Source organism: Lycium barbarum, chromosome 9 (assembly GCF_019175385.1).
Source record: "Lycium barbarum isolate Lr01 chromosome 9, ASM1917538v2, whole genome shotgun sequence".
Lineage (NCBI taxonomy): Eukaryota > Viridiplantae > Streptophyta > Magnoliopsida > Solanales > Solanaceae > Lycium > Lycium barbarum.
The window spans coordinates 106,553,488-106,574,040 of record NC_083345.1 but is presented as its reverse complement, the minus strand read 5'-3'; the positions used below and the strand labels follow the sequence as shown (position 1 = coordinate 106,574,040).

At 36.7% G+C, this 20,553-nt stretch overlaps 2 protein-coding genes across 2 annotated transcripts; both read right to left on the bottom strand.

The window, feature by feature from the left end:
- Window positions 1-597: 597 nt before the first annotated feature.
- Window positions 598-8,616, bottom strand: LOC132609280 (type I inositol polyphosphate 5-phosphatase 12-like). The gene is made up of 12 exons (XM_060323175.1): window positions 7,620-8,616; window positions 6,625-6,979; window positions 5,622-5,874; window positions 4,687-5,494; window positions 3,833-3,957; window positions 3,590-3,674; window positions 3,175-3,340; window positions 3,049-3,089; window positions 2,696-2,963; window positions 2,409-2,532; window positions 1,974-2,334; window positions 598-1,199 (listed from the first exon to the last, which is right to left on the bottom strand). The coding sequence occupies exons 1-12, from the start codon at window positions 8,151-8,153 to the stop codon at window positions 840-842; spliced, it is 3,480 nt and encodes a 1,159-aa protein (XP_060179158.1). The 5' UTR covers window positions 8,154-8,616; the 3' UTR covers window positions 598-839.
- A 4,851-nt stretch (window positions 8,617-13,467) lies between these two features.
- Window positions 13,468-18,723, bottom strand: LOC132609279 (probable thiol methyltransferase 2). The gene is made up of 8 exons (XM_060323174.1): window positions 18,460-18,723; window positions 17,517-17,647; window positions 16,353-16,439; window positions 14,999-15,099; window positions 14,822-14,921; window positions 14,339-14,385; window positions 14,115-14,193; window positions 13,468-13,765 (listed from the first exon to the last, which is right to left on the bottom strand). Exons 1-8 carry the CDS (start codon window positions 18,584-18,586, stop codon window positions 13,709-13,711), a joined length of 729 nt encoding a protein of 242 aa, XP_060179157.1. The 5' UTR covers window positions 18,587-18,723; the 3' UTR covers window positions 13,468-13,708.
- Window positions 18,724-20,553: the final 1,830 nt, after the last annotated feature.

Below are 20,553 nucleotides of genomic sequence, written 5' to 3'. Positions count from 1 at the left end.
AGTTTTTTAGTCACTGTTCTTCGAGGCGATGAAGTAGAAATATTTCTAACTCCAACTTGACAGTAGCATCTTTGCATGATCAAATACTAACTTCTCACTCTGCTGACCTTTGATTTCGTAAGCTTCTGATCAGTAAAAGATGAGAAGTTAGTCAAAACAAGAAATACCACCTAAAGTGACAACCCCAAGATACACAGTAATTCGATCTTCTAATCACTCATTTTCTGGAAAACCATTTTCGTAAGAGAATTCCATAATTGTGTAATCTATACATCAATGTCCTATTTATATCGACTGCTAACTCAACTAACAAACCGAATTAGTTTCTAACAACTTTCCCGCTAATTCTTCCTTCAATTAACTAATATGTTGAACTGCATCGTTAGCTGGGCTTTTGTGTATCAATTATTGTATTTTATTTTTGTGGCATGCATATGTCCTGGCATGACAGAGATTTCAATCACAGGTTGGGAAACAACTTAACCAAAAATGAACTGCATGATTCAGAGTCATCTAGCATTATGCATATCAAGAACAAAACTGTCTTTCTGATAATGCACAAATAGATCTCGGATGATCAAACTGCAAAATTGATCATAGAAATTTTCAGTTAAAAAGTAGCATATCAATACAGAAATTTAAGATATGATTCTACAAAAAATGGGTGGGCGACTTTATACCCCTCTATCAAGATTTGCGAGGTGGAGCCTCAGCTCCATACTAAATCGTCTATGAGTATTTACATCAAGATCCTATCAAGTAGTAATGCCAGCAAAGAAATCCCTACGCTCAAAACATCTGAGCAATTTTTGTTTGTCAAGCAGTATTTCATGTAGCTATCAAGGACCCCGAAGGCTTTGATGGTCAGTCATCATTTCAGAGCCACTTCCTGCATGTCGAAGTGCAGATCTATGGTGGGAGCTACCACCACCTTGGCTTCTTCTCGAACTGCTTTTTGAAGTTGTGCGAACTGCATTAGCTGAGAAGCTGTGGCGAACATGCACCTTATGTGTTCTTGCCTCTGTCGAGCGACTGGCTGTCACATTGATCAGCAAAATCACCTCCTTATCTCTGGTGTCCTCGCACCACCAGCTTTGTGGAATCCCATCAACAGTTTCTTCTAATTTATTGAACTCTTCATGACGTATCAAGATTTCAGCTGATTGATCTGGTTTGATGATGCCAGCAGCAGGTGTTACCTGAATAACAAAATCATAAGATGGCATTGCTTGCAGAAAGAAGCTTATTTGAAGTTATTTTTATTAGTTTAAGAGGAGAATCGAGGTGAAGTCAGATTCTCTTAATGATACCAACGAAGGAACAGATAGATTTAGGCATCAACCAGGAGAAAATGGCTGCTTGGCTGATCAGATTGGCCATTGCCTTCTCCATCAGTTTTAACTGTTGTGTGACGTTATATCATGCAGTAGTATATAGCCTTTCTCCAAATTATGATGCCAAAACTCTCTGGAATCAGTTATGGACAACTATCTAGCTTGCATTTTCTTATGAGGGCTTTCCTCGCATTTCTAAAGGATCCGTGCTTTGACCAAAATTACAATAATAATACTCCCTCCGTCCCAGTTTATGTGACACTCTTTCCTTTTAGTCAGTCCGAAAAGGAATGACATTCTTCTGTATTTAGTAGTAATTTAACTTTATACTTTCTATTTTGCCCTTAATGAGATGATTTATAGCCACACAAATATCTATGACTTATTTTAGACCACAAGTTTCAAAAGTCTTCCATTCATTCTTAAACTCTGTGTCCAGTCAAACACCTTCATAGAAATTGGGACGGAGGGAGTAATAACGATGATAAAATAAACTCATTGGATACAAGAACAGGTGTTAGAACTTGGTTAAGCATGGACAAACATGGTCTTCCATGGCCTTGAAACATGTAGAGTCCAGTAGGAAGAGAGAGTGTAACCCTGACTTAAGAGAATCAAATCTAGGAAATCAAGAATTACCTCAAGCCACCGGGGAAAACCAAAGGACACTCTGGGACGATATTCTGATGCTTGTTCATCCTCTTTGATGGTGGATTGACCTCCACAGGTTATCTGGAAGAAAAGTTTGTCTTCTCTGCTTCTGCTACTGATTCTTAAGTTGTATGTGTCTTGATTCTGAAGAACTATCTGGCTGGTGCTAACCAGAGTTTCAGGAATATAACGGAATTCGTCTAGTAAAGACTTGATTTTTTCGTTGTTCTGGAAAATCTTCCCAAACAGTTGTCTCCTAACTGATCTATCAACATGGGCAATTTCAACATTAAACTTGCACCTTACAGGTTTATGGTCACTTTCTGTCACCTCCATGCAAGCCTCATACCTATCCATGAGAAAAATAAAGTTTCAAGATGAAGCGAGAAAGGTTGATGTGACGAAAGCTCTGAGGAAACTTACTGTATAATGGAGGCAACTACAGGGCATTGTAAACTGCATTCCACGGAAGGAGTTGCCCTGTTGTCTCGATATAGTACTCGGTCACACCAAGCCGGAATTCGTTTCTTCTCCCCAGAATCATATCCTAAAAGTGAAAAAAGATATGTATCTTTTAGTTCTTTTTAGTATCTCATCTATTAAGTTGGACATATTCCACAAGGGAAATCTCTAACTGGTCCTCGAAAACAACTGTTTGGAAAGGAAAAGTAAGAAGATGAGTTACTTGTTTAATTACAAATATGTCTCACCTCCTAATCCTGGTTTCCCCCTTTCAAACTTGTAAGTTGGAGGAAATCTGATGATTGCTTCCCGCATTCCTTGGAAAACCTTACCAGCTTTCATTTCTGCTCTCAATTGATCTTTTTCTCGAAGCCAATCGAAGCATCTTTGTGAGACGAAGTCCCTTGCTTCATCATAAGATATTCCAAAAAGACGATAATTGAAATCACCGGTGAATATCACCAAGTCAGCTTCACCAAGCTCAGGTTTTCCCTCATCAGGGTTAATTTGTGCAGTCTGTTATAATAAGAAGGGTTAGTTTTACATGAACTAAATTAGACAACAAGATGTGATAATCACTAAAAGAACTTCAGGCCCAGACATTTGCACCACGAAGCATCTGAGCAGAAGATGAGACACCAGCTGCAAGAGAGAGGATCCATGCAAGTCAGATGAGTAAAGAGGCAAAGTAAATACATGGAGAAGCTAAAAACAGGTAAAGGCATACCAACAGAATTATTTAGAAGGTTCGAGGATTTGGTGAAAACCATTGTTCTAAATATATGGTTAAAATCAGCATTGCGACGGTTGACTGCTTCTAAATGTGCAGCAAAGTGACAGTTTGTAAAGCACATTATTCGATCAAAGACTCTTAACCTCAGACCAACTCCACCCTGCATTTTAAATGTGTAGCCATGAGACAGTTATACCAGACATTTTATTGTTCCAAGGGAAAAAACAATAGCTTCTGACCAGTTTGAGACATGATTTATTAGCTAAAGAAGCCAAGCTAATTTAACATCAATCTGACATATATCAGCTTTATTACAAAGTATGTTCACCAGTTTGACGCTGAACATTTTCAAATGAAAATCAAAATGAAAGTATTTATGATCCAAGTTAACATAGAGAATAAACTTTACCTTATTACCAATTGCACGTCCTATTCCACATGCAACTGCTCCAACATCTAGGTCCCCCACATGATTCCTAATAGATTTTCTCACCCTGATTTATAGAGTACAATCAAGATTATTAGTATCCATAGGTAGGAACCAATGGGACTGCTATTTCACCCCCATTTAGTCAGAAAGACAAAGCTTAACGAAGGATGAGTTTCCATGCCGTAGAGTATGGACTTCAGCCAAAAAAATAGAGAATCTTACCATATAGCGATAAGCAAGGCAGCTAGTTGCCTTGATCCTACTCGTTCAAAAGTTGATCCTTCGTTCAATGCCTTCCCTATAGCATCCTGCCACCATTGTCCAACAGAACTTCCTTCCAGTCCTACCTAAAGTTGACATGAGTTATTAGGATACTGCTACATACGATATACAAAATGAGGAAAGCAGAAGGTCACAATATCCAGATTGGCCCTATGTATCCCCGGTGATCAGCCCAATCAAACACAAAATGGAAACAAAGATAAGACTTGATCTGGAGTCAGGGAAATGGCCTACCATATCAGATGTATTTTATGCTGCCTTACCTTGCATTTATGGGGAAAGCTGTTTCCACAGTTTGAGAACTACTAAGAGAGATGCAAAACTTTGAACCTAGATAATTTCTTGCAATTTACCATTTAGTGCCCCACTTTCTGCAGTCAACTAATTGTTTCTTGAGTTGCAAGGTTCCTTGAATGGATTTTGAAGTTCTATTCAGCCCATGAAGCATATATCCGAGTAGAGCATCTTACTGGTCAATTGCCTACCAATCTCTTGAACAAGTTTCAGGTACTTATTAAGCAATCAGATGCAAAAATCTTGACACCAATAGTAATAAGACTGATAGAAAATCCAAGAAATTGGATATCGCATCTAGATTATTGAACCACCTGCAACCCTTATTTTCTCACCGAATTATGCTTAGTGAAATTCCCAGTTAATAGATACCTAAGATTTTTTCTACCTACAAAATGGACGGATCACCTAATGCACTGCAAGCAGTTGTGGAAGGTGTTTGAATTTGTTAAGCAGCTACAATCCTAAAAAGATGTAAAGAGTGTTAGTTGATAGCTTACAGTTTCTTTTGCAGCAGACATAGCAAGAAAACCTGCTCCCATTTCTACTTCTTGCAACCCAACAACTATAATCCCGACATCTGAAACTGTAGAACCCAGCCATGTGGCAAGTGCTTCCTGTGAGGCTCTTCCTTGACCAACATTCCAGGTTCCAACTAAAACCCTGACATTTTCTTGACTAGTGTATGAATATTCTTTCTCGGCTAGTTCTGGTCGTAATAAATTGTCAATAGGTCCTGGAGACGTAAGGTTCCATCCACGTATACCACCATGGTTTGCCAAGCTAAAAACATAGTCATTCCCAACTGCCATTTTTATTACAGGCCCGTTGTGTGCAACCCAACCAGCTAGTAAATTCCCATCTAGGTCCAGCACCTGTACCATTCCACTTACATAGCCAACCCAGATTCGAGAACCATGAGCGCATAAGCACAGAACTGCACAACGGTGGTGATGAAAATCTTGCAAACGGTTTCCATTCCCATCCCACTGCACAAGTAAGCCACTTGAACATCCACTCCAAATCATTCCATCAGATGCAAGCACAAGAACTTCTGTTTTCTTACTATCTTCTACAAATGCCCCCTTTGTCGCAACTCTACGAACGGCATCTGCAGCTCCCATTATAGCATTACGTGACCGCTGCAAAAAGCTACTTCCTTGTGACTTTTCCTTTTTAGATTTAGAAACAAACTTAGCATTCAGATCATCTTCGGTTGATTGGTCTTGCACTGATGATATATCAACCCGGTTCTCAATCTGACCTTCTACGTTGTACACTTTCAGGAGTTCCCTACTCCGTGCATCCCTGCAGTTTCCCAACTATCGGAGTTATTAGGAGTGACAATTAATCTTTAAAGAAACTCTTGACTATTTACCTATGAATAAACATCGAAAGAATGCATTGCATAAAGAAGCAACAATGAGGAACATACCATAATGAGAAGGATAAAGAACCAGCCGCCCATACTTTTGCTCTTACATGATCAGATAACAGACACTTCACCTCAGAAGATGAGATGTTACATACCCCATTAACTGTAACTAGGCTCCTAAGGTCAATCGCTGACCTTTCTACGAGTAAAGCAGCCATGTGTCTTTCTTCTGGTGATAAAGAGAGAGATTTTTCAACAGATTCCCATGGCCAGACCTTTATGATTCCACCCTCAGATCCAGACCATATATCACCTGGATCAACAAGCAATTAAGTCATAGTTGTCATTTGGAACACAATTACAAGCAACAAATCATTTAACATTATTTAATAAGCTGATATAAGTTGAGTGTCACAACGATCTGTAAAACAGAATAACATTGAAGAAATTTGAAACTCAACAGTCCTTAATACCCATCAAAGAGGTATGAGACGGCCATGGAATCATGCGTTCAAGTTACAACAATTTCACCTTGCATAACTGTACTTTCATCTTTAAGCTTATTGTGAAACTTCAGGCACAAAACGTACAGCTACTCTGGATATACAAAGCAGAAAGACCAGGTGATGCTTAGAAGTTTCTAGTTCAGTGATGCATCAAAGGACAAACAAAGAAAAAAATATCGGTTGTAAATTTCCACCAAGATACTGGATTGGCCTTACATTTCGTATTACCATTCTACATAATAGTTACATAAATTCCTGGAAACTTCCATCACATGCACCATAACAAGCATATTTAACAGTTAAGATCCAGAATCCTAAGTTCATCATAACTTATATAGGCATCTCTTTAAGAAAATAAATGAAAGAGCATACATTTCCAAGAAAATAAGAATATCTCGTTGGAGCATATGCATTGAGACTGTTAAGTATATCCCAACCTTGAGCTCATACAGAGGAGAACCTTTCTATAAACTGAGTTAACAATAAACATTAATCATGATCGTATATACTCATTTCATAGACGAATTACAAACAAGTAAAGGGAACTTAGATATTACCATACGAAGATATCACCATCGAAAGAACTGAACCGCGATGAGCCTGCCAAGAGAGGCCTTCCTTAAAAGGAGAATCATCAGAATTAGGTTGGTCCATCCTCCAAGATCTAATCTTTCCATCCTTATGTCCAGTCCAGACCAACTTACTCCCACTATCAACTATCAAGCATATAGCAGGAGATGTATTTACTGACTCGTAAAATGGTGCTGCATCCTCGTCTCCTCTCTTTGCTCTTCCATTAAATCCTAATCCTGCCTCATATTGATCAGAAAAATTCCATACTCTTACACCACATTCTTGCCCTGCCCATAGTTGTGTGTCTGTGCAGGCAATGGTCCTCAAAAATCTTCCAACCTGAAATTAAGTTTCATTCATTACTAGATTTGAAAGAGGAATTTAAAAAAAAAAGAGGAAGAACATGGGGAAAATCAAGAAAAAGACATCCACTGTTCATCAAGACATCTCCTTCCATTTTAGATATCGTTCAACTTAATTCTATTTGTTCCATACAATGGACATCCTTGGACAAATGTAAATCAAGGAGGTTTTAAATATGGCTGCTCCCATTTCACTCATCACTTCCTGTCATTTTGCCACCCAGCCTAGAGCTCCACTTGGATCAAGGGCAACTACGAGACGGTTTGGTAACATAAGTGTATGAATGGCCTCAGAGTACAACGAAAGATAAAATTAATATATTGCGTATAAATGGGGATATCTTTCCCCCTTTCCCAAATAAAAACATGGACATAAAATGAATCGCGGATGCAGAGTATGATGTACGGATTCACAAGAACCCAATAGCTTTTGTCCAAACTCTATATATGTCTTAATAAATTCACTAAATATCAATAAATATTTGACTGTGAACCAAGTTAACTATTGTTGTATTACAACAACCAATAAATTTCAAATAATCCGCCTGTGCAAAAATTAAACCAAAAAACAAAAAATAACATTACAAAATTGATAGAAGTTATAGAGATTTTGTCACCTGTGTTTCTCTAAGGGGGTGAGGTCTCAACTCATGACAAGTTGGACGTGAAGGATGTACAGCAGCACGAGTAGGCACTTTAAACATCCCAACTCCACCACCGGACGCAGCGAATTCCGGTAAAGGAAGTTGTTGATCATCATCCAAACAATCAGGGATCACACCAAGCCCAGAAAAATTCTGGTTCAACAAATGGAAATCCTGTCTATCACTTCCACCAACAACAGGAGCACCAACAGCACCAGGAACAACAACACTACTGCTACTACTTATAATGTCATTTGTATTCGTCGAATAAGGATAGAAACCTTCGTCTTCCGAGGAGTCTTCGTAGAGGCCGGAGTTATTAATGCTGTTTGGCATGTAATCATCATCCAGGCTGTGTTTACGGATTTGGTGGTGTCGTTTGTGATGTGTTCCTGTATTTGTACGGAGTTGGTGGCTGTAGGAATGTGCTTTTCGACGTGGTGGTGGTGCTTCGCTAATAGCTTCTAATGCATTCTTCTCGTCGTCTTCAAATTTGGTGTTGTCCATTGTATTGTATCAAATAAAAACTTGGATTAATTACTTCGAGATAATCAGAGACGGATCAAGAATTTGATCGTTGTAACAATAGAGGTGGAACATATGACCTCCTCATACAATTCTACAAATGGTCATTGATAAATTAAAGTTTCATTGTGTAGGCGTTAAGAGAAAGAGATCAATGTTAGAAAAGGGAGATGGAGAAAGAAGGAAAACTGTTGTTGTACCAATGGAGGTGGAAAACATATCCATATACAATTCTAGAAACGGTCTTTGTTATGGGAAAGAAAATGTTGGGAAAAGAAGGAAAAATGAACGTGGAAGAGAGAGAGAAAAATGGGAAATGTGAGTGAAGAGAGGATCGGAGAGTTGGTGGAAGTAGACATGCATGGAAAGATGAGACAATTGAGGAGAATTAGGCGAACCTTGCTCAAATTGTACGGATAGAAATATTCTCATGAGAACTGTCACTCTTCCGTATTTTCCAAGAGGCAATGAAAAATAGGGAATATTGGTCTGCATATCTCCTACCAAAATAACACTCCCTCCGTCCCAAAATAAGTGTCTATCTAGCCAACAAAAATTATCTCAAAATAATTGTCGATTTAGAAATTCAAGAAAATGTTTAATTACTGTGTTTAACTATTCTTTTAATAATGCTCAATTCTCAAAAAATATCTACTAATAAATATGGGCAACTTAGTAAATGATACATTGTATCTATTATTTTTCTAAATGGGCTTGAAAAGAGCTAAATTGACACTTATTTTGGGGCGAAGGGAGTAGCCAGTAAATGTATATTTCGATATATTAGAGATAATGGTCAAAAATACACTGAAGTGTCATTTTTTGTGAGTTTTCCTACCTGAACTATCAGGTGTTTGCGTTTCCTACCTGAACTATCACCAACTATTTATCAAAACACACCTCGATTAGTATCTGATGGTGCTGGAAACTCGCAAAAAAGTGATACTTCAGATGTGTTTTCGACCATTATATCTTAATCTTTTCAAATTGTCCAATTAATCGCTTTAATTATCCATGTGGAGTGACATTTGGCACCATTTTTAAACCAAAAAAAAAAAAAGTACATCACGTACCATCAGATACTAGTCAAGGTGTGTTTGATAAATAGTTGGTGATAATTCAGATAGGAAACTCACAAAAAAATGATACTTCAGGTGTGTGTTTTTACCATTATCTCTATATATTAACGTATAATATATGTGAAATATACATATCTTATATAATATATGTGAAATATACATATCTTATACTCCCTCTGTTTCAATTTATGTGAACCTATTTTCTTTTTAGTCAGTGCCAAAATGAATGACCTCTTTCCTAATTTGGAAACAAATTCACTTTATGAAGTAATTTACAGTCACACAAATATTCAAGACTTATTTTGAACCACAAGTTTAAAAAGTCTTCACTCTTTCTTAAATGTTGTGCCCAGTCAAATGGATTCAGGTAATTGAAACGGAGGAAGTACATAATAGTATATATTTTTATATATTTAGTTAGTAGGTGCAATTATCTTCGATCCCGGCCATGTAACTTCCCTAATATAATACTCCACTTTGTTTGTTTCAAAGAAAATGGTTGTTTGACTTTTTCTTTTTCGTATACGGAATTTTGTAGTCTAAGTTTACCGATAATTGATAGTATAAAATATTTATACAATCAAGTCATTTAAAGAGCAACAGCAAATAGCTATAATTAATTGTATGAATTGATAACTTAGAGTTATATTGGTAAGTTATAACAAGTTAAATTACACAAAAATTATTATGTCTGTTGGTGCATGTATATATCTAATTTTATATGACAAGCTTGATATTATGATATACCAAATTCAACAAAGGAGAACTTGTATGGAAATTATGGACATATAGAACATCTAAAAGCACAAAATAATCTTGATTTGATCTTTCAATTTTCTAATATACTTTAAAAAGGTAATTGTGAAGTCTTATATATAAAAACATATATCCCACTTATATTACATATACATCCTAATGAAGAAACATTTATTCTCTTCACCCCTTTTTCTTTTGGTGTTCTTTCTAAGGGAAATTGCATTATTTGGAATTAGTGGTACATGCCGAAAGTCGCTGAAAGCTTCATAATTTAATTCAATAGAAATGGAAGAAAATCAACCAAAATAAAAATCAATTTTCTTTGAAGAAAGAAAGCATTTGCATTTACTATATCAATCTCTTATAATCAAGTTATATGTGAAAGATTCAAACGTCGATCTTTTTTCTTCTTCATTTTCATTTTCCTATTGACTCTTGTCTCACTCTTATTTCAAAAAATATACTTAAAATAATTGATAAAGCATTTGTATTTACTCGAGCAATTTCGTTAAACTCAAGTTGTAAAGATTCAAATCTCAATCTTTTTTCATCTTGGTTTTCATTTTCCTAATGACTATTGCTCCTCTTCTTTTCACTTTCTTTCAAAAAATTATACTTTAATTTTTTTTAATTAAAAGCATTTGTATTTACATTTTACAATAGCAATTTCGTTATACTCGATTTGTGAAAGATTCAAATCTCGATCTTTTTTTCTTCTTGGTTTTCATCTTCCTATTGACTATTGCTCCTCTTCTTTTCACTTTTCTTTCAAAAAAAAAATGCTTTAAAAATATTAAATAGTAAAGATTTGTATTTACAATAGCAATTTCGTTATACTCTAGTTGTTCAAGATTCAAATCTCGATCTTTTTTCTTCTTGGTTTTCATTGTCCTATTGACTATTGCTCCTCTTCTTTTCACTTTTCTTTCAAAAAAATACTTTAAAAATATTAAATAGTAAAGATTTGTATTTACAATAGCAATTTCGTTATACTCTGGTTGTTCAAGATTCAAATCTCGATCTTTGTTTCTTCTTGGTTCTCATTTTCCTATTGACGGTCTTTTCACTCTTCTTTCAATAAATATACTTTAAAAAAGATAAAAGGAACTTATCAACGTATTAAGGAGAAAAAAACTACAACTTGCTTTCGTCTTTGGCTTATATCATGGTTATCACTAATCTCGCTGACACTGACTGTTCTAACCTTTGAAAATATCTCCTTTTTCTTTATGGTATTTATTCACTTATATTCGTTGTGTTCAATTGGCTTTTGGAAGACTTAAAGAGAAGTCAAATTGACCACTTCCCTAAACAGAAACAGACACTGGAACTATGCTGCTAAATGTTGGAACAATTGGAGGTCCATGTTTCCATTATTTATTATTTTAACAAGGAAAGAGGTTCACCACAAAGATTATTTTATGAGAATAAACTTCAACGTGCATACTGCATAGATGTTATCGGGCAGTGAATTAGATAACACTATTGTGAATATAGTGAGTGAACGTCTTTAATTTTGTTAACCAATACTTATCCAACTAGTCCATTTAGTTTTTACTAAGAATAATAAACAAATTGACATCTTACTCGCACGATATTTTGTCAATTTAACTCATTGACATTTCAATTTATTCACCAGTTAAACTGCCAATTCCATAGGGAGGACGAGGAATGGGTGACAGATTAAAGAGGAAAAAGATTTGGGGAGTGTTTATAGAAAATTGAGTTTGTGAGAAATGATTTTGTGGGTGGAGTTCTTCAGAAGAGAGGATAGGAGCAGTTAAGCATATTGCGCTAGCAGGGTCGGAGGAAGGATCGTATCTCAAGGAGTGTGATGTGGACAACTTACCCTAATGCAAGCATTATGATTGCTTCCACGGCTCAAACGTTGCATTAGTGTTACACAGAGACAATTTTACTATTGCTTCAAGACTCCCCTTCACCGAAAGAGAGGATAAAAGGAAAGAAATTCACATTTAGGTAAGTGTGAATCTCACGCACTTTGTCCGATTCAATGAAAGGAACACCACACAAACATGATCAACCGTCATGTGTGTTAAAACACGTATTTCTATCCAACTAGATGTGTTTAGTTGGGACATCATAAAATTAAGTGTTCGACTTTATCAAATCGTAAGAAGGTGTCAATTCAGGTATTATGCTAAAAAAAAAAAAAAAGATAAACCTTGAGTCTAATCAACCGAAAGGGCTAGCTCACAAGATGAAGATTGTTTCATGTCATATGAGGAAAGAATAAGCCTTTCTCTTAATCAAGGTAGGATACTGTAACACATCCTCACGTTCAGGGTTGGATGTCTAGAGCATGGAAAACATAAGGCTCTAATAATTGGTAAACAGAAAATATGAATAGATTCGACTCTGATGCCATTTAAAGAAAATGGACACTTTCAATCGAACTCAATTTGAAATGCCAAGTCGTGAAGGATTACCGAAGATCAGGTAAAGAGATAACATCTCATTCTCTTCACCAATGGGGAACACTGTAGCAACATTTGTACATAATGTAAGCAAGTTAGATATTAACATGTACGGTATGGACATAGTTACACTAATAAAACCGATTCTGCATAATACGAGTATCTTTTTACCTTTAAACAGAACCAAAAAATTGCGCGGATTGTCCTTTGGTCTTTAATTTTTGCCCCTAAGTCAGTGGTCTTTAAGTTTTGTCCATACTTCTCATTTAATAAAAATTTGTGGGCCAATGTATCCTTAGTCGTGCGTTTACGAGACCAGAGGTTCGGATTCGGACCGCAACAGCCAAAAAAAATCGCTAAGCAGGATTTTCATAGAAACTATACCTATTCGGGATTCTGTCTACAGAACTATGCCGGACAAGGGGTAAAGTTATGCCTTAAAGGCATAACCTCTATATAGAAACTATGCCTTAAGTCGTAGTTCTGTAGGATAACTTAATTTCTACAGAACTATGTCTTAAGGCATAACCACTACATAGAAACCATGCCTTCAGATAACTTAATTTCTACAGAATTATGTCTTAAGGAATAACTTTACCCCGAATAGGCATAGTTGCTATGAAACCTTGCCTTCTGAATTTTTTTTTACTCGATACTACCCCTAATAGGCATAGTTTGCTATGAATCTTGTCTTGCGAATTTTATTTTATTTTTACTCTAAAGGGGTACGAACCCAGAATGTCAAGGTATTTTCGACCACTTTTTTAGCCGAAGGACAAAAATTAAAGACCGCCCTTCCTGCGAATTGCCCAAACAGAACACTACTAATATCTTCATCTTCAGCTCAAACAATTGAATACAGCACTAGATGGACATAAATTTACTACCCAGGAGAAGTTGGACATGCCTAACAGAACCAACACAATTTGGAGGCTGGCTTATTAATGGACAAGTAGACTGTTTGATTTTAGTGTTAACAGACAGCAAAATACAGAACAACTCCCGCCCTTCCAAACTTTCCTCTCTTCAAACAATGCATTGTGTTATTAGTTCCGGAGAGGCCTTTCTGATTGGATACTCGGTTGATTTACCCTTTATTACTATTACAATCAACATTTCAGATAGTTTAAGAAAATTATTCTCTTCATCTTTTGAGAATATCTAAGAATGAATCACAGATCATTGATACACAAATATACAAATACCAGAATCACATAGCAGGTGGAACAATCGGAGAATAAACAACCCACAAGGTGGATGATATTCAGAGCAAGGATTTGTATATGGTGGACCTTTTCCACCTTCCTAGTTTCTCTCTTCCCTGCAAAGACAAGAAGAAAAGATTGTACTCAAGACTCCTATCACAAGGAGAAATCGCCTCGCAGAAAAATACAAAATTCCAATAAGATTATGATTAGTGTTTGCATAATTTCATTTTCAATGGCATATCATTATGCGGAAATCACAAGGTTCCAGTTTCACATATACACAAACAGCCAACCAACTGTTGACCAAGTATCAGTCTTTAATATGAAATGGTTTCTAATGTTGTGCTTTTGGGCATGCTCAGGAAGAGCTAAAACTTTTCTCAAAGAAATATGCAAATCTTGCACAGTGAAGCAAAGGAAATATGCAAGTGTCACTGCCTAACGTTAAGCAAATGTACTCACTCTCCGAGGTGGAATAGCCAAGTGATTCTCCACAATCGATTCTGCCCTGATCCCCATGGGATGCAAGACTTCTTCATAACTAGTCAGAGAGATAGTAAAAGTTAGTCATTCATATCAATGAACTCAAGAAAAAAGCTAGCTGAAACTAAGCGACATTAACATAAAAAAATGAGAAGTCTCTGAGGGGCATATCTAGAAATAGATTAAAAGAAAATAGAAATTACTCGGAAACTGATACTTTATACGGAGGTCCGCCTTCATGGTCGCTTATCTGGAAAACAACAACAATCTCAAGACCAAGGAAGAAATAAAAGGAAATAATATCAAAAATGGCCAATCTACCAACTCATGGTAAATTTTTACAGTGAGCTACCGATCCTTTTAGCATATTTGTAGGTGGGAACTGCAACACAACTATCTTTTGCCCCTTCCCCATTGGGTTAAGAGGGCACGTAAATGATGTTTCCATCAATCAAGGAAAACTTTAAAGACTAACAATTTCATTGACATCCTGTAGGATACTGACTTGGAAAGCTGACGAATCCTCTATTGGATCTATTACATGAGCATAACATAAAACTTCCTATGACATTACAAGAAAATTCTATCATATTGGAGTATTAGCTCTTTATTCCAAAAGAATTTAAATGGTCACAAGTGTAAAGAAGAAGGGAAGAAACTTAATGGAAAGAGAACTATTGACAAACCGGAAAAATCAGTGTAATAAGCTCCCCGTCAGGTTTTAGAAGATCTCGAATTCTGCTGGCCCATTGTGATCTCATCTCTGGCTCAATGGCACAAAAGAAACTGCCAATTTGAATGTAATGCTATCACACAACTGGTCATTTCGTAAGATGAGAAACACATGGTCGTGCCAACCTTACGTGTAGTCAAAGATAAGATCAAACAATTGAGTGGGACGCCAGGTGAAGAAATCTGCCTCGACAAAAGCAAAATACTCCGCACTTTTTGATGATGAAAACAGCTACCTTGTGCAAAAACAGATGTAGATACTTTAAGAAAGCGTCAGAAGGCATGAACCAGACCAACTAAATTACTACTATAAACCTGTCCTCTGAACCAATTCAAGAAGTTAGAACTAAAGATTGAAATGGGTCCTCAGGAACAACAGACAACATATGAAGCATAAATGTTATTGTTGGCTATACACTATTACTCTGAACTGCATTTCCTTTACCCAAAATGATGGTGGAAGAATTAAATGCTGAGTCTCATGGTTGGGGTTCTGTGTCACTCAAATTTCTGGACAAAAAGGTGAAACATCCGAGATGAAAATTTACAATTTTCAAAAAAGGATCACTATCAACAACCAAGCTGAGAAAGACATAGCTAAGGGGTCGAAGAAGCTTATAACAGACCAAAAGCTAAAGGTCCTTCAAGTGAAGAATGTAAATTTTATGCACCCAATAAAACAAAATAGAAGGTAATGAAAATACATATGAAAGAGAAAATTTGAGAGTTGCATTCTGAATTATGTAGCTGGCGACTTCTAGCTCCTAATAAGTTGCTATTATACAGCATTTAGTTCCCAAGGATCAGATCATTCTTTCTTCCTAAAATAGATAATTGAAGATTCCAAATTACCTAACCAAAGCCTCCTTCCTCCTTACACCACGATGGAGGCTCCTAGCAAATGTTACCCTCAAACATCATCACCCCCAGGGTAGCTCAACAAAGACGAACATCAAGGGACACAGTCAGAAGGGCATTGAGTGATAGTTTAGGCGCTCTGCAACCAGCTAATCCTGGAAACTGTTCCCAGCACATTATCTCAAATGGTTACAGAGTTAGGACCTTCAATTGGATTCTGACAAATGGCATTATCTCATTAGTCAGGATTCTTTTAGTCCACAAGAAACAGACTTCCAATATAATCTTTAAAGAGATGTTCGTTCAGGTCTTGATCCTTGACAAGGGAGATTCAAAATTTTCAACCAAAAAAAAGGCAGAGCTACAGAGGAAACCAGAAGACGAATATCGTTTGCAGAAGGGAATATTTCAGCCAAAGATGCACCGATAAGGCAATAACAGTCTGGATGTTATTTAGTTTCCACTGCACATTGGATTGAAAAGTAAACTATACCTCAGGGAGAGTAAGTAGGGAATAATAAGCAGACAGGTTGCAATAATACTGCAGTTCTGTAACATAAATCTTTCAAACCGTATAAGAAGGTTTTGCAATAGCAGATCAAAGTGACTAAAAGTATCAGCTCTTACTTTTGTAGCTTGCTTAATAGCATTTTCTGATACATCCAAGCCAACAACAAAGCGTTCAGGGCACGCAATTGCAACCACATCATGACCCTGCACGACATATACTTCAACTAAGCAAAAAGAAACAGTACCAAAACAGTATTTAAAAAAAAAAAAAAAAAAAGAGAGAGAGAGAGAGAAAAGAAGCTTTTCTCAATAAAGCAGTAGAATAAAGGTGGTGGTGCATATTATGAAACAAAAGGAAAAAATTGAAGGTTGATTATACCCAAGAATGTTTGAGCGTCCAACAGCCTTCTGATGACAATATCAGAACCATGTTTTCTACACATGATTGATCTCATGTCGTGTGTGTATATATATATATATATATATATATATATATATATATTTGGGATAAAGTGATAATTGATTGAAGTTTTGGCAAAGAAATATGTCTGTATACAAGAAGTATACGAAAAAGTAGAAAACCTATAAAAGGATATGGTTTTCTACCATCACCCAATCTACATTAACCCTATGGGTGCACCAAAAATTATTGAGAGATAAAAGACTACTTCTACAACTGAAGAAAGCTCACTTGCACCCCTCAAAAGCTCTCTTATTTCTTTCCCTCCAAACGACCCAAAGGAGAGCTAGCAGTGCAAGCTTCCACTTGAATTTTCTTTCGAGGAGAACTCAGAGAAACTATAGAATTCAGCCGTCCTTCCATAATTATGGAAATTAGGCATGCATGGCCTCTCAATTTCTGGATATAACCAGTAAACAAGCTGCAAAGAACCCCTAACTTTTGTCTTAATTTTCTTAAAAGACAAATCATCAAGTATTATACTTCCTCCGTCCCAATCTATGTGACACTTTTTCCTTTTTAATCTGTTCCAAAAAAGACACCTTTCTATAACAATTTGACTTACAACTTCCTATTTTGCCCTAAATGAAATGATTTATAGCCACACAAATATATACGGCTTATTTTAGACCATAAATTTCAAAAGTCTGCTTTTCATTCTTAAACTCCGCTCCCAGTCAAACACCATCACATAAATTGAGACGAAGGGAGTAGTAAAATTGCCCCAATAAAGGAGACACAACCAGTGAAGCAAGATGTAGAACATTACTATGCAATTCGATACACATGGAAGAATCAGTAGGTAAAAGAAAATAACTTACACTGCCACAACCAGGGACCAGAACTCTGCCTTTTCGAAGGCAACCTGTTTGATGAAGATGAACAAGAATTGGGGTAGGCTGCCCTAAATCCCAGGGCGTCACTCCCTTCTCCCAGCATTTCTCCCAACCACCTATCATTACAAATAATGAATTTATATACTAAAAAAAAGATTTATTTTTCTTGAGGTCAATGAAAAATTACTTACTATGGGAAGAAAAAGGTCAAACGGAGCAAAACACATACTCCCTCTGTCCCAATTTATGTGATACAGTTCAGATTTCGAGAGTCAAATAAGAAATTCTCTCACCGCGATTCCCTTTAAATATTTTAAATTGTTAATTATTGTGACTCTACCCCACAAAGGTTGAGGTAAGGTCCGCGCTCATCCTACCCTCTTCAGGCCCCACTTTACAATGGGTTGTTGCTGTTTGTTTGTTGTTTGTATTGTGACTTATAGTACTTTTTATATAGTTTCTAAATATGTAAATTATTTTTCAGAACACTTAAAGATTGTATGTCCGAATTCACTGTACAAATAAATAAAGAAGTTTAATTCTTGAAATCCGAACTGTATCACATAAATTGGGACAGAGGGAGTAGTAGAACATGAGCATCCATTGATATCACCAGTAAACAGGTTGCAGATAACCCTATTTATTTATTTTTCTTAATTTTCTTAAAAGACAAATCATTAAGTATTATAGTGGAGTAGTAATAAAATTGCCCCAATTAAGGAGAGTGAATTAAAGAGTTTGACAGAACAATGAATGAAGCAACTAGTACAACATCAGGATGCAGTTCTATACCCATGAATAAAATCATATAGTGAAAATTATTAAATATTGGACAAAAAACAGGTCAAAATGCAGTTAAAACAAATAATGAAAATTACTATAGCCAACTCAAACTAGCTTGAAAAAAAAAAGAGAGAGAGAGATTTACCAGAAGGGTCAGAATGAATTAGCTGTTGCAATTTGTTGACTTTAGGCTTTGATGTAGTATTGGTTCTTGACATTGTGAGTCTACTGAGTGGACAAGTTAATAATGGCAAAGACTTGAAGAGAGACATATGGGGTTCTCATTCATGAATTTTTAACTGACTAATTACCATCACTTCCTCTGTCAAACGTGGTTGTTCTCATACGGGTGGGGTCGGGTCATTGTTCGGACTGGTTTTTTTGGAGGGCTTTTTAGCGGTAAAATTCACAAATAACCACTCTCACCATAAGATTGGGCAAAAGTGCAAAACGACATAACGAAGTACTCCCTCCGTCTCAATTTATTTGATATAGATTCATTGGACATGAAATTTAAGAAATAAAGGAATATTTTTAAATTTTATGATTTAAAATAAGCTAAAGATATTTGTGTGGTCTCATTAAGCGTAAATGGTAAAATTTAAAATTAAATTGTTATCAAATAAGAAATTGTATCATTCTTTTTAGGATATATTAAAAAAGAAAGTGTATCACATAAATTGAGACAGGGGTAGTGTCACGACCCAACCCCGTGGGCCGCGACCAGTGCCCTAGTTGGGCACCTATACGTACCCGATACCCAAATTAGCATATTATCAGAATAATAATATAATAATAACATTAGTGGATGCTACATAATTTAGCCGAAGAGCAGACTTGGCACACAGAAGCCGATAAGGCTATCATAAAACAAAACATCCCAAACATATGTACAGAACCCACACAGATGTATCCACAGACCTCTATAGAACATATCATAATCATAAGACGGGACAGGGCCCCGTCATACCCTGAACAAAGTACATATCCCGATAGTAGTAACAGACTGTACCAAAAGATGGGCTCTGTAGAAGAGAGCGCCCCAAAATAGCAGAAATGGGATCCTAAACGTGTGGATCAGCAAACCTGTCGTCTGTACCTGCGCGGCATGAAAACGCAGCCCCCGAAGAAAGGGGGGTCAGTACGAAATATGTACTGAATATGCAAAGCGGAATCACAGAAGTCAAATCATAATGGTTACAGAAAATGAGTACAGAATCCAGAGTGTCAAATGCATATTTCCAAAACAGACAGAATGCGTACAGAAACATATGTCATATCATATCATATCCGGTCCCTGCCACGGGACTCGGCAGACAGAATGTGGCCACCCTCCCGACGCTGGTGCCACTATACAGAGAAATCAGAAAAAGGGGCGTGGCCCCGTATCATATAATGTCATATCCAAAATGGCCATAACAGATCAGATCAGAATAGGCGGACATGGCACATCATACTCCACAGACCCATGTACGCGTATACCTGCCCCCTCACATCGGGACGCGGCGAACAATGCAGAGAATTACGCTTGACAACATATCCTGGCCCGGGCTCAGTGTGGGAAACATTGGGACATCCACGAATGGAGTAGTGAGAGACTAATGCAATTTAAAAATATCATAAGTATTTTCAAAGACTCGATGAGGCGTAGCAAAGACAAACAAATCAAATGGAGTCGGACGGAATCATAATAAATGTATTCCAGATATCATAATAAATTACAGAAGTCTAACTTTCCCGAAGTCATTCCGGGTGTCAAAATAATGTATAAGGTTTAATAGAATATTTAAAATAATATTCGTTAAGCGATTAGTAGGGTAATTAAAACATTTCTTTCAAAAATCGCTTAAAAAGGAAGCTTTAGCATATTAGGGGCAAAACCGTAAATAGTGGGCCCGCCTCGGGACAAATAAGGCGGCGGGCTCAAATTGTGCCCTCTAAGCATATAGTGTCACCTAAAGAGGTTATACAGACATTCTATGACTTTCTGAATAATTTAGAGCAAGTTTGCATAATTTCAGAAAAAGCGTATCAAAGAGGTTCAATTCTACTGAAGGAAAAACTGAAATTTTGTCTTGCGGATTCCGAGGGCCAAGAGGTCCTTCAAGGCCCGGATCCGACCCTAATACACTAAAGGCATGCCAAGGGAAGAATTGGGTTTGCTTTACATACCTTTCACGCTCCTTAAGCCTTTCCAATCTCACTTCCCGTTTCGTCGAAAAACTGCAATTGGTCAAGT

Coding starts and splice junctions, on each gene's coding strand:
- LOC132609280 (XM_060323175.1), bottom strand. CDS start 8,153: ATGGACAACACCAAATTTGAAGACGACGAGAAGAATGCATTAGAAGCT. Junction 6,980..7,619: donor ACCCCCTTAGAGAAACACAG/GTGACAAAATCT, acceptor ACTTAATTTCAG/GTTGGAAGATTTTTGAGGAC. Junction 3,675..3,832: donor GCCTTGCTTATCGCTATATG/GTAAGATTCTCT, acceptor TCTATAAATCAG/GGTGAGAAAATCTATTAGGA.
- LOC132609279 (XM_060323174.1), bottom strand. CDS start 18,586: ATGTCTCTCTTCAAGTCTTTGCCATTATTAACTTGTCCACTCAGTAGA. Junction 16,440..17,516: donor TGGTCCCTGGTTGTGGCAGT/GTAAGTTATTTT, acceptor TATGTCGTGCAG/GGTCATGATGTGGTTGCAAT. Junction 14,922..14,998: donor GATCTTATCTTTGACTACAC/GTAAGGTTGGCA, acceptor TCAAATTGGCAG/TTTCTTTTGTGCCATTGAGC.